The sequence below is a fragment of the Triticum urartu genome, chromosome 6, assembly GCF_003073215.2.
Source record: "Triticum urartu cultivar G1812 chromosome 6, Tu2.1, whole genome shotgun sequence".
NCBI lineage: Eukaryota > Viridiplantae > Streptophyta > Magnoliopsida > Poales > Poaceae > Triticum > Triticum urartu.
Window position 1 is genome coordinate 555,148,279 of NC_053027.1, and position 13,214 is coordinate 555,161,492.

The 13,214-nt window shown below is 48.8% G+C and overlaps 1 protein-coding gene across 1 annotated transcript; it reads left to right on the forward strand.

Annotated features, from left to right (window-relative positions):
- The first annotated feature begins 3,059 nt into the window (after positions 1–3,059).
- LOC125512936 (protein SAWADEE HOMEODOMAIN HOMOLOG 2-like) lies at positions 3,060–7,874 on the forward strand. The gene is made up of 7 exons (XM_048677999.1): positions 3,060–3,730; positions 3,827–3,971; positions 4,124–4,187; positions 4,343–4,394; positions 5,312–5,455; positions 6,653–6,772; positions 7,379–7,874. The coding sequence occupies exons 1-7, from the start codon at positions 3,548–3,550 to the stop codon at positions 7,646–7,648; spliced, it is 978 nt and encodes a 325-aa protein (XP_048533956.1). The 5' UTR covers positions 3,060–3,547; the 3' UTR covers positions 7,649–7,874.
- Positions 7,875–13,214: the final 5,340 nt, after the last annotated feature.

The following is a 13,214-nucleotide window of genomic DNA, read 5'->3' on the forward strand; positions in this document are numbered from 1 at the left end:
CCTTGCGAGGTAATTCTACTCATCCACCGGTACCGTCTGTTGACAAACGATATGATAGTATCGACACTGGCAGCATATCATAAAATATACCTACGAAATCATAGTCAACAATATCTGCAAGGGTGGAAAGGGGATCAAGGTCTGCAAAGGTATGATCATCACAAACAGCTGAGGCAAGCTAGCCATCATCATGCATCAGCGATGACGGGGGTGTTGACGCTCAAAAGTGGCATGATCCTAAGTGTGGCTTCAACCTATAGCAAGATGAAGTAAAATATATGGCATTGGATGGCCCCTCACTGTGAAGAAATAAAATAAATAAGAGGATAGTCAAAAATGGATCCTAAATACGAAATGACCATTTCAGATATGCATGTGTTGACACGAGATTATGGCAGACAAGAAAACACAATTAATATGACTTCAAATGGAAAAAAAAATCTACATAAAACGTCTTAGTTTTATTGAAATGAACAACTTTAATTTTTGGATCATCTCATTCCGAGGTCGTATATGAATTCTACGGCCAAAATAATACTTTGCTATTGGAAAATCTGGAGATGGTTGGAAATCCTCAAGTTTGGACTAGACTGTCCATTCCAGACCGCAAAATATGGACTGTCTGCATTTCTCAATGTAGATCTAGAGGAGGAGGTATATGTGAAGTAGCCTACTGGGTTTGGACAAACGACGAAGCCAACAAGAATGCATGAAGAAGGAACCACATGCAGACCAACGAACGTACCATGAGGTATGATGGGAATGACGGCCACCATCATTGCGGCGGCATTCCCCGCAGCCAGAGTTTTCTCACCTTTAAGGTGTCACTTCTTTTTTTGAACCACTTCGGTAGAGCCCAGGAGGTGAATGGTAGTGCAGACGATGGAGCAGAGGCGAGGTGCCCTAGACCCCCATGGGAAGCCGAATTGCCTCGCATCCTGCAGCTCAGATGCACCGGGAGCTTGGCACATGGGGACATCAAAGACTATCAGCCCTTCACTCGGACCGAAGCCGGGGAAGGATGCGGTCGTCATTGGATGGCCTCCTAGCTAGGTTGTGGAGGAATTAGCCATGGCAGAGGCAGGAGAAAGAAGCACCGAGACGTACAATCAAGACAGAGGTGGCCGAGGAAGAAGTGCGTTAGGGTAGGAGCATCACCAAGGCAAGTCACCTGGTAAATGGCTCACATTGGCTCAAAAAAATGAATGGGTGTGATGTTCATGCACAATGGTCCAAGACTTAAATGGCAACTTCGTGATTTTGACTCATATGCAACGCCGAAACTCCCGGCGGCACCATGTCCGGCATGAAGACCGCAGGAGCGTCTGGCAGCGTGACCCTTCGCTGCGGAAGGGGGCCCTTCCAGGGACAGGCCCGCACTACGTCCCCCGCAAGTTACCCGGCCTCGACCACCTCCGGCGATAACGTGTGTCCTAAAGACAATCTGTCATAGTTAACCAAACCTCAGCTTACCTTACTAGAAGATGACATCGATGATGATGAACTCCGCCGTTCCTAAAAATCCGAAGCCACCCAAGGGAGGCCAACATCCTCTCAGTATTCTTGCACTAGTTCCTCCTTAGTCTTCATCTTTCTCGGCTGCACCATAGTCGAGGGCCATCATCCTCTGCTTGCTCGTCGCTGGAGAGGACCACGTTTGCGGCATGCACAGCGGCACTGTCCTGAACAGAATGCACCTTATCACCATCATAGGCAGCCAATGCTTTGAACTTGGAACCAGATCCTGGTGTTCCCGTGGCTGGTGTGATGGCACCAGGAGACATGAGCATGCGGTGGACAACACGCACAATGCAATCCACGACCAGCATTGTGTCGCCGTCCATGGTCCTGTCTCCTTGCCGCAAATGGCGGCCCTCCTCGATCTTGCAGTGGTCATTCCGAAGGAAGAAAAAGTGGAAGGGTGATCGAGGTACACGGTGCCAGACGCCATGCCAAACTGCCATCACTAGTTCACCACTAGAGCGGCGTGAGTGGATCCAACCAGAGTCTTGTCTTTGTCTTTGGCAATATTTGTCCTAAAACATGCGCAAATACACCTACATCCAAAAGGTGGGCCTACCGTCCATGCTGGTCACGATTGCATGTGAGGAGCACCAAAAGGGGGGTGGGTGTCGGCCCGCGTGAGTTTGGATATCAAAAAGGAAGCAAAGGCCGACAGATCGAGAGGCACACACAACACGGGAGGAATACCAAGCTACGACGGAGGTAGGAGAACGAAGCACCACCCCGTACAACCAAGACAGAGGTGGCCGAGTAAGATGTTTTTTAGGGTAGGAGCGCCGGCAACGCAAGTCACCTGGTAAATGGCTCACATCGGCTTGACAAAATGGACGGGTGCGATATTCATGAAGAAAGGTCCTGGACTTAAATTTGTGATCCACCAATACGGCTATCTGCACTATTGGCAACTTGGTGATTTTGACTCGTAGGCAACGCTGAAACTGCCGGCAGCTCCACATCCGGCATGGTGTCTGGCACCACTATTGGCAACTTGGTGATTTTGACCTTTCGCCGCGGGAGGCTGCCCTTCCGGGGATGCAATGCGTCTCCCGCAAGTTGCCAGGCGACGGCCCAGAGTCGAGACCCTCCGGCGATAACGCGCATCCTGAAGACAATCCATCATAGTAAACTTTAACTCCGTCGTTCCTAAAAACCCGAAGCCACAGAAGGGAGGCCAACGCCCTCTCAGAATTCTTGCACTAGTTTATCGGCTGCACCGTAGACGAGGGGCGATCATCGTCAGCATGCTTGTCGCCGGAGAGGATCATGTTTGCGGCGTGCACAGCGGCACTGTCCTCAGCAGCCTGCACCTCATCCGCATCACAGCGGCCAAAGCTTTGAACCTGGAAACCAGATCCTCACGATCCCGCGACTGGTGTGAGGGTGCCAAGAGGCAGGAGCTTGCGGTGGGTGACGCGCACAATGCAATCCACGAGCACGATCGCATCGCCGGCCATGATCCTCTCTCCCAGCCGGAAATGGCGGCCCTCCTCGATCTTGCGGTCCCCGTTCCCAAGGAAGAAAAAGTGGAAGGGTGATCGAGGTACAGGGTGCCGGGACGACTTGCCAAACGGCCATCGCCACTTGAGCGGCGGGGGTGGATCCAACCAGAGTGGGAGAGCGTCCGAGTCTCGGGGTCAGAGCAGTGTTTCTTGTCTTTGTCTTTGCCAATATTTGTCCTAAATAAAACATGCGCAACTACACCAGTAGGCAGTAGTACATCCAAAAGGTGGGCCTGCCGTCCACGTTGGTCACGATTGCGTGTGAGGAGCACCAAAAGGGGGGTGGGGTGTCGGCCGCGTGAGCATAGATCGAGAGGCAAACACAGGAGGAGTACCAAACGGGATCTGAAGAAGGAAGCAAAGGCCGACAGATCGAAAGGCACACACAGCACAGGATCCTCCCTCCTCCCTCCGGTCCTCTCATCTCCATCTCTCTTCTTCTATTCCGGCGGCACAGCGGCTGTCCTCATCTCACCGGGGTACGCCGTACGCAGGCGCAGCAGCCAGGGGCCGGAGAGGTTAGGATGACGGGGCTACCGCCGAGGCTCGTGTTCCGGTTCACGCACAGGGAGGTCGCCAAGATGGAGGAGGTCCTCCGTGACCTCAACGCCATGCCGCAGCGTCCCGTCATCCAGGCCCTGACCGACGAATTCAACACCTCCTCCCACCGCTCCGGCAACGGCAAGGTCCCCGTCCAGTACAAGCAGGTACGTAGTACAATTTCCCTTACAGTTGCTCAACATCCGGCCATATTTTCTAATTCCGATCTATATATGTGGGTTCGTGTGGGTCGGCACGCGCAGGTGCACACCTGGTTCCAGAACCGGAGGTACACGCAGAAGCGGAGGGGTGAGCGGCCGCCGGCACGAGGGAAGATGCTGCCCACGGGAGCTGAGGCACAGCACCCAGCTTCCTACTGGGTTCAGTCCTCTTGCCCTTCCAACGCAGGTGCTGCGCTCTTCATCCGCCCGTCCGTTACTTTTATTGAGAATTTTATTGTTGGTTGTTTACAAGATTTATGTTTTGTAACCGACCAAACACATACCATGTATCATCTATCATGTGGACTATGGATTATTCATACTGTCGTTACCAATCAGGAAATACTTCTTCCGATGGTGGCCTGGTCCAGCTTGAAGCAAAGTCACCAAGAAATGGTGCATGGTATGCAGCAGATATACATATTTCCTGCTTTCTTTCTTCTTTTCTGCCGATCGATGTCACATGTGGTCTGTTTTTGTGTATGTGTGTGTGGTGGGTGTGGGTTAATTGCTTGAAACCTTTCTGTTTTAATGCATGACCAATCTTTGTTGTTACAGGTACGATGTTGCTGCCATTCAGTCCTGCAGGCTTTCTGAAACGGGAGACCAGGTAATTTCATTTCCTAGCACCAAATTTATGAAAAAGGCAACTTCTTATTAAATATGATTCATGTTACTAAATTCACTTCTGCCATTCTTTAGTCAAGCACTTTGCTAGCACTAAAGCTAGAGACGATTCTCGTCAATCTGTAGTTGGATGGCATCGGGTGCCCTAGCAGTTCTTATAGCAGGAACCGTATTGGTATTCAATCATTGTCAACACATGTATTATGTACTCCCTCCATCCAATAATAGAACATGTTATTACAACAAATGTACTCATAACTTGGTCTAATAACATCTTATATTACAGAACATGTTATAGAAGTCCTGTCTGTTGGGCAACTATAAGTCCATCCTTCTCTACACTTTTACAAGATGGTACTAAAGTACTGAATCGAATCAGACGACATTGGCTGTTTTCATGTCAGTTTGATGATTTGCCATAATCCTAGCAATTCTTTCTTCCAGATATTAATGGCGAATTACAGCAGGAATAGTAGTATTGTTTTATGTGTAATCTTTAGTGTATGTAGCAACTATGGAGGGCAAATATGTTTGGCGGGCACCCAAGGGTTGGTGCAGTGTTGCTCAAACCCATCAAGTCCTACGGGGAACATGTGATTGTTGTTGTGCAAGTGGCTGTGGGCCTTGTGATTCTACTTGAGTATGGGTTGACAAGAGATGTACGTAGAGGAATAAAAAGCAGATTTGTTGATATCGCTGCCAATTTGGCAAAGATTACTGTGAAAACCAGTTTAGGGTGGTCTGCGCTTCTTTTTGCAATTGAGGGAGATAACTAGGCTCGCTCATTTTTCGACAATTGTGTAATGCTCATGTCCGGGAGTGTTTAGTCACTCTCCATAGTGGGTCGCTACCTGCGCATTATGCAAACTGCACTTACAATTACTTGTTTTTTCTATTCAGGAAGTACAAATTTGGTTTTCTGGATTTGGGGCTGAGGAGGAAGAATGGATTAATGTTTGTAAATCTGTGAGACTGCGTTCTGTCCCATGTATAGCCACAGAATGTGTTGGTGTGCTTCCTGGGGATCTTATTCTTTGTTATCAGGTAGTCATCTTAAACGACTTCTCTTAACCTGACTTAGCAAGTTTGCATGGCACAACTGATAATTCATGTCTTCATGAAGCTTTAATTATCCTTTGGAATTACTAAGCCAGTTTATTTTAGCCACAGAAATATGTATCTAGTTCCAGGCAGCTTTTACAATTTTGCTTGTGTTATGCACTTGAAAATTATGCTCATTAACTTACAATTCCACCGTTATTTTCTTTCTCTCAATTGTTGGCCTCTGATAGAGTGATGGGTATGTCGGTCCAGTCTCACTGGCCTGCTTAAAGTTCTTAGTCTTCGGAAGTTTCTTTTTTAACTGCGGTGCACATGACAAACAGAAATACTGCTTACTGCGCCAAGTCTTTTATTTGATCCTTTTTAAGAGATATAATTGATTATATATTTCGACTGTGCTGACACTCATGGTTCTGTAATTCAATGGATATATTCTTTGTTTGTGTAGACTTTAAAAGTAGTAATTCCATTCTGTGAGTCAAACAATTATGCTTACCAATAATTATTAAATGCCTTTTTAATCATTAAGAATTGTAAGTTCCACTGCTGCATGCATTTTATATGCTATATACAGCGTCGTAGCTGCAGTAAATAGGACATTTTATTAAGGAGTACAACATATGTTTCCTGTGGCTTTCCATATCTTGGCAATCATATTTCATATAATAGAATTTTACTGTGATGCCAGTTAGTCAAACCAGCAGCACTGATTTGACAATTTATTAGTCGAGGTGTGAATGGCCAAATGACTGTAAAATCGCCACATTTTATTAATAATGTCATAATTTTGAGTTTTAGTATTAATTCTTAATCTCAAATAGCATGTGAATTTATTCAATGAATATTATTATTACTTCATTATTAAAGTGAGCTCTGAAAAGCTTTTTTTTTTCCTTTTTCGTTTATAAATTGGATATACCAAGTTTCATCAGATAACGCTGCCTAATAAATACTAATGTTGCTAGTTGCGCACAAACAGCAGAGCATCTAAGTAATGAGTTTTGGTTACTGCGTGCAAGTAACATTCTGAAGGGAAGTCTGGTAAAAAAACATTGTGAAGGAAAGCTGAACAAAGGGCCAATCTATTTTCATGTGAGTTAGTTGTCTTGTAATGTAGTATTACCATTTATTTGAGTTGATTTCTCACAGGAATAAACATTTCTGTGCTGAACTGAACAGGAAGGAAAAGAGCAGGCCCTCTATTTTGATGCTCATGTCCTTGAAGTTGAAAGGCGCACACATGATATAAGGGGTTGCCGCTGCAGTTTTCTTGTTCGTTATGATCACGATCACTCTGAGGTAACTCTCCTTCTTTCTAACACTGTTGAGTGTGCATGCATTTACTCTGGTTACAGTGTTACCCCATGTTTGGATCTCATAATTGGGGCTAGGGTTGTTTGCCTGCACATAAAATTAGATTTTGGACTTTATCCTTGATTCGAGAAAGAATTTGGTGACAACTACTACCTGTGCTACCAAATCAGGACTTCCACCCCTATGATTTACATGTACTCGGGTATGGTTTTCTACTTCATAGCATGCCTGGACATCAGTAGATGAGTAGCTCGTCATGGTCCTTTGTCGACCTATCAGAAGTTCAGAACCCATCCTAGTTTTTGAAGGAAACCAAACTTACTTTGGAATTTCCTTGTGATTTCATCTCCAATCTGAAATTTCTTTGGCAACGATACACTGTAAATCTGGATGTTCAAGGAAGATTGACGGGGAAGAATAATAGTGCAGAATACTATGTTTCTTTGTTCTATGCTAATTATCTTACTATGTAGTGAAATAAAACGGCAAGCAGAGTGATGGGTTAAGTTTATTTCTATGTTGTTTAGTATGAATAAGTATATTTTTTTGGAAAAGTTGTGCCTTGATTTTTCATTCATTTTCACGTGACAGGAGATTGTTCCACTGAGGAAGGTATGCCGTCGACCATCTTCTGATGTTAAGATTGATATTGTTATTGATCATAGTCTAGCTGAGAAGAAAGCTCAAAAGCCGCACAAGAGGATGGATATGAACCCTGAAGAGGTCACCGTGGTTCCGAGCCCGCCATATCAAGGAGGACCATCCGACAATCTGGCTGCCTCCTTACTTGTCATGCCTGATGGCACCCACAATGATTCAGTTGCAGATGTGCAGATGGGGGATACCGAGGCTGCTCCATAAGTTAAAGCTACAAGCAGAGCACATGGCGACAAGTTGATCGTTGGAGTATCGTTGTTTCACTTTCCTGTGCATTTCTTTAATACAAAAATGTTGGTCTATGAACCTCGAACGAGGAAGAATGGTTTCCTAGTAGGTAACTATAGTGTGTCGATCTTGACCTGATTGTTGTTGTGGTGTACCTCCAAATTAATGTTGGCTTTGGAATCTATATCTATATAACTATGTCATGAGAGAACACATCGTTTTGTATTGGTGGTGTGTTTTATCAGCTCATTAGGGTTTGGACAGGCATAATTTCTAAAACAAAGAAAGCGCACACGCACTAGAAGATTTCTTGCACAAAGCCAATTGTGGTCACACATCTACATTTATGGTACATAACTTAAACACCAAAGGTTGAAATATAATTTTACATAAAGCGGTATGTTGCATTGCCCTTATGGCTAATACATGGCATCTAGGGGATGGCACCAGGAACATTGCAATTTTCTCACGGTTAGAGGCATCAACGACAGGTCGCAGTCGCTAGGGCTAGGCTGCTGAGACTACCCGTGGGCTAGGTGCGGTTACATCAACCATGACATGACCCCTTTCGGTAAGTCATAAATCCCAATATGGTAAATCGTTTGCTACAAACAGGGTGAATCGATGCAACTAAGCTCAGCACCATAGTATACGCCACAACAACCTATTGACTCCGCTCACCTCACAGAGCTCACTAGCGTGCTAGTGAAATGACGCACGATGATGCACAATGGACGACCAGGGTGAAATGAAATCTTGGACAGGTGATTTGGTGCATGTGTTACCTTGACGCGGAAGTGGTTGAGGTGAAGGCGCATGGTCTAGCTGGTTGAGGCTGACAACATTGATCTGTAGAACCAGGATGAAGAAGGCATCCGTGAACGCCCGGTTTCTGCCCTGTCGATAGCCAATACGACAGCCCCGCGGCTGTGAATCTCGACGAGCAATCCGTCCGTAAACCATACCTTCCGAAGATCTAGCTGTCCATCTTGGCAAACGCGTCAACCAATCTGGAGATATGGTTTGTCGTGCATGTGTTGAGGACCTAGACTTTGCCTCATTTGTTGCTATCGTGCATGGGCCTAATAATCGCCTTCTCCTCGTTGAGGAAGATGTGGCCACCCGGGTGCGCTGGTGGTCGGACCGTGCTCGCGGTTTCGACCAAGCTCGGGTTCGCGACCTTGGAGCCGGTACTAAGGGACATCGAGACCTCCTTGATGGACTCGATGCAAGCCATCATCAGGCTTGATCCCTTATCCTCCTCGGTCTGGATGAAATTTGCCGCTACACTGATCGCCCTGTAACATCGCTGCTTGCAGCTCGCAGGCCAAGTGGCCCTTATTGGCGAAATATTGACATATGTCCGAGTCTTCACTGTTGCTGGTAGCGCATGCTAGCTCGCCATGCCATTGGGCCTATCCTAATTTCTACGCATGGTTTCCGCTGCCTCGGCGCCTGCGTTCATGGCCACCGCCGCCACACGGCTGCCTCTTCTTCGTCGCCCGGTCCTTTTGACTGAGAATGAGACGTCCGCCGCTAGGGCTTTCCCTACTATCGTCCCGTTGGTCCTCGACCACCCAGTGCCCCCCCTCCCCCCAGTAATCTACTTGATGGAGAGCATGCACACATCAAGCAGAGTCTCGATGAAGATAAATTTTTGGACTATGTTGGTCGTCTAGGGAGCTAAGTGAGGTGGAGATGATGGACCCGGTCTCGCGCGTGTGACCGCTGCCAAGGTGCTTGGTTTCTATCGAAGCGCATGCCTCCTTGGCACTAACCTTCCACGCGATCATGTTGCGCGTCTCCGCGGGGAGAGGGGATGGGGATTGCAACCAACCAGCGCTGCCAGTGCCTGCCTGTCATGTCTCTATGCAAGACGGTGTCATCCTTAATGACATCCCATAGGCATGATCCCCCCAGATTCACTTCGATCACTAGCACCCAGTCACTATAGGTGGTGCAGGTGAGCATTGCGAAGGAGAGGTTGGTGCCGCTACCACCACTGGTCTCACACACGACCTCCCTTACCATGATCTCAATGCCTGCCGTGCGATGTGTACTAATGCACCTGTGGCTCTACAAGCAATGTCGCTACTGTCCAGGAGGCATCTCGCTGCCACTAGATGCGAACGTTGCCGTGGTGGCATCTTGGAGCCACCTGAGGCTAATAGCTGGTGTGCTCCTCCGCTCGACATTGTCACCTAAATAAGGCTTTGATGCCAATTGTTAGCTACAACTACTATGCCAATTTTCAGTAGCTGGCTCAACGTGTAGTACCACTACCACTTGAAGCTCTATGGATTGAAGTTGAATGTTTTCTCTCCTGAATTGGCTTGCTTATGATGAAGGAATACAAGTCCTTTAATAGGAAAAATAAACCAACTCAACGAGACTGATGACTTCATTGCTTATGTCATGTTCTAGATGATATCACTAACGACCTCATGTCTTAGAATGACATCACGGCTGACCTCACTATTTTAGACATGGTTTAATCATACACTAATCATTCACCTATCAATGGTCTCCCCTATTAATGGCAAAGACAACAGTCACATGGTCAACAACCGATCCATCCACAAAGCGTACCTTTTCAGAGATAAATCGCTCCAGGTCGACGAACACATCAGCCGATCCAGTCAGGTGCTTGATCGCGCCTGTGTCAAGGAACCAGACCTCGCCTTGGTTACCGCCATCTCCTCGTTATGGCAGATGTGGCCAACTGTTTGCACCGATAGTTTGCCGTGCTCGCTGTTTTGACCCAGCTCAGGATCATGACCTTGGATCTAGTACTAAGAGACATCAAGTTCTTCTAGAAAGACTCGGCGCAGGACAAGATTTTCCACAATAGCAACTGCCCCGTAATGTTGCTTCTTCCAGTACTCGCAGGCTCAATGGCCCTTATTCCAACAATATTGAAATATGTCCTGGTAGTCATTCTTGCTTGGAGAAGGTGCTGGCCTGCGTTGTTGCCGGTTCTGTCCTGGCTTTTGCGAGCGGTTGTTGCTGCCACCACACCTGCGGTCACAGCCACTGCCGCTACCCGAGGCTTCGTCGCCATGCGGCTATCTCTTCTTTGCCAACCACTCACCCCGAGTGACATGAAGACGTTTGCCACCGAGGCTTTCTCGGCTGTCGTCCAACCAGTCATCGACCAGCCGGAGCCGCCCCGTAAGCGCCTAAATGGAGAGCGTGAGTAGGTCAAGTAGAGTCTTTATGGAGATTGCCACTTGTGCAAAACAGGACGGGGCAATGCAAAAAACATTTTAAGCAATCTTGGTCATCGACGATGTCATCGAGGGTGCTGTGCGAGGTTCCGAGGCTGGTGATTCTCATGGAGAAGTCATCGACTAGCTCAGTATCCGTAAAGTCCATGGACTCACAGTCCACCCGCAACAGCTACGCATTTGCTTTGCATACGCAATCGCTGCTAAGGTGTTAGGTTTTGTTCGAACCCCATGCCTCCTTGGTGCTCCCCCTTCCCTATGATCTTGTTGTGCATCTCCGGCGATGGGGGACTGGTGTGTATCAGTGACACCAGTACCTAGTTGTCGTCTGTCCGCAAGATGTTGTCGTCCTTGATGGGGTCCTATAGGCATGCCAACTGAAGGTTCAACTCAATCACTAGCACCCGGTTATTATAGGTGATGCAGCTGAGCATCAGGAGGTAGATGCTAGTGCCACTATCACCACCGGTCTCGTGCACGACTTCCCTAACCATGATATCATCTCTAGCGCCGCAACGTGTCATAATGCGCCCACGGCTCTGCAAGCGATGTCGTTATTTCCACAATGGCCTCATGGAAATGTCAGAGGCTAACTGTTGCCGTGGTGGCGTCTTAGAGGCCCCAGAGGCTGACCGCTTCTATGCTCCCCTGCCCACACTATGAGTTGTTAGGAGCACTCTCAGTAGCTAGCTCATCGTGTGCCACTACTGAAACTCAACTGATTGAAGCGGGATGAAGAAATACATGTCCTTCAAGACCATCCACATCCGGGCACCCCAAACCATCCCCAAACGCCCGGGTGGATGCCTCGGTCATCGATTGGTTGAAAAAAAGCCGACCCAGACGAGCGCCTTAAGCTAGCCTCAAACGCCCGCGCTGTGTGGCGCCCCTCATATCCAGCCCAAATATAAAGCGTATATGGGGTGGCCCAGGCGCATCCGTCACGCTAGCTTGGCCTAGCCTGGCCCACCCGTGCCCCGCAAATATACCCATCCAAAAAACCCTAGACAGTAGTCAATCCGCAGTTCACTTCACTCCCCTCTTCGTCCACTACACTTACAATCCCCTTTCTATCCAAATTTATGGCCGGCAACGGAAACAATACCGGCTCTGGTCTAAAATTCGATAGCTTCGACGACCGGGCAAGCCTGCTGCGCGAAGCGGGGCTCGACAATGTGGAGGAGGTTACCCTCCGCATCATGTTTGAGGCGGTCACGCCTCAACCAAGGCGGCTGTTATGACCGGCATCACTTATAGCCGGAGGAGGCCCAATGGAGCGTCTAGTTAGGGGCTTAGCCCAACTTATCTTTATTTTTATTAGCACCTCGAGGATTATATAAACACTTGTAAGGCCACGTTTTGGAATTAAGCAATAAGTCATAACTATTGCCCAGCTCCCCTTAGGAGCCAGCACCCTAACCCCAACTGCCTCCTGCGCCATCTCCTCCTCCTCCGCCGTGCCACCACGGCGCCGTCGCTCCGCCGCTCGCCCCCAGCTCCTCGCCACACTCCCTTCCACCCCTAAACCTAAGAGCTAGGCCTGGTAGGATCCAAGCTCCTATCAATCTGGTATCAACTGTCTCGGGATCGGTCATGTCTACACCTCTTCCCACCGCCACCCTTCGCCGCCGACAACCGCCACGCCGCCGGCTACCTCCGCGGCTGGGGCGCCGTCCTTGTCAGGCCCGATGTCCTCCGCCGCCTGGATGCTGCAGATCGCCACTCCCGTCGTCTTCACCCCGGAGGAGATGACGGCTTCCCTCCAGGACCTCACCCAAGAGGTCGCAGGCATCCGCACCTTCCTCGCGAGCCCCTATGGGTCATAGCCGCCTTGGCCCTTCACCACCGTGCCGCCGCCGCAGGTGCCTCTGTGGCAGCCGCCCCCTCGGCGACCCCCTTCGCCTCCGCCATGGCAGTCGCCGCCCACGGCGCACATTGGCGCCTCCACCATGCTGTAGGAGCAGCGGCCCTCCGTCGCTCTCACCATGGCCCTGCTGCACCAGCAGCTGCAGCCGGCTACCTCAAGCCAGGGCGCCCCAACGACGGCTCAGGAGGTGCCCATCCACCAGGTCTGGTTCCCTCCATCGGCATCATCGCTACCGGCCTGGCTCGCCGGGTCCCTCGAGTCGGTCTATACGACGGCCTCCGGACAGGCGCACGTGCAGCCCGGATACGTCTCCAACGTATCTACTTTTCCAAACACTTTTGCCCTTGTTTGGGACTCTAACTTGCATGATTTGAATGGAACTAACCCGGACTGACGTTTTTTTCAGCAGAATTGCCATGGTGTTATTTTTGTGCAGAAATAAAAGTTC

Coding starts and splice junctions, on each gene's coding strand:
- LOC125512936 (XM_048677999.1), top strand. CDS start 3,548: ATGACGGGGCTACCGCCGAGGCTCGTGTTCCGGTTCACGCACAGGGAG. Junction 4,395..5,311: donor TTTCTGAAACGGGAGACCAG/GTAATTTCATTT, acceptor TTTTCTATTCAG/GAAGTACAAATTTGGTTTTC. Junction 5,456..6,652: donor ATCTTATTCTTTGTTATCAG/GTAGTCATCTTA, acceptor TGAACTGAACAG/GAAGGAAAAGAGCAGGCCCT.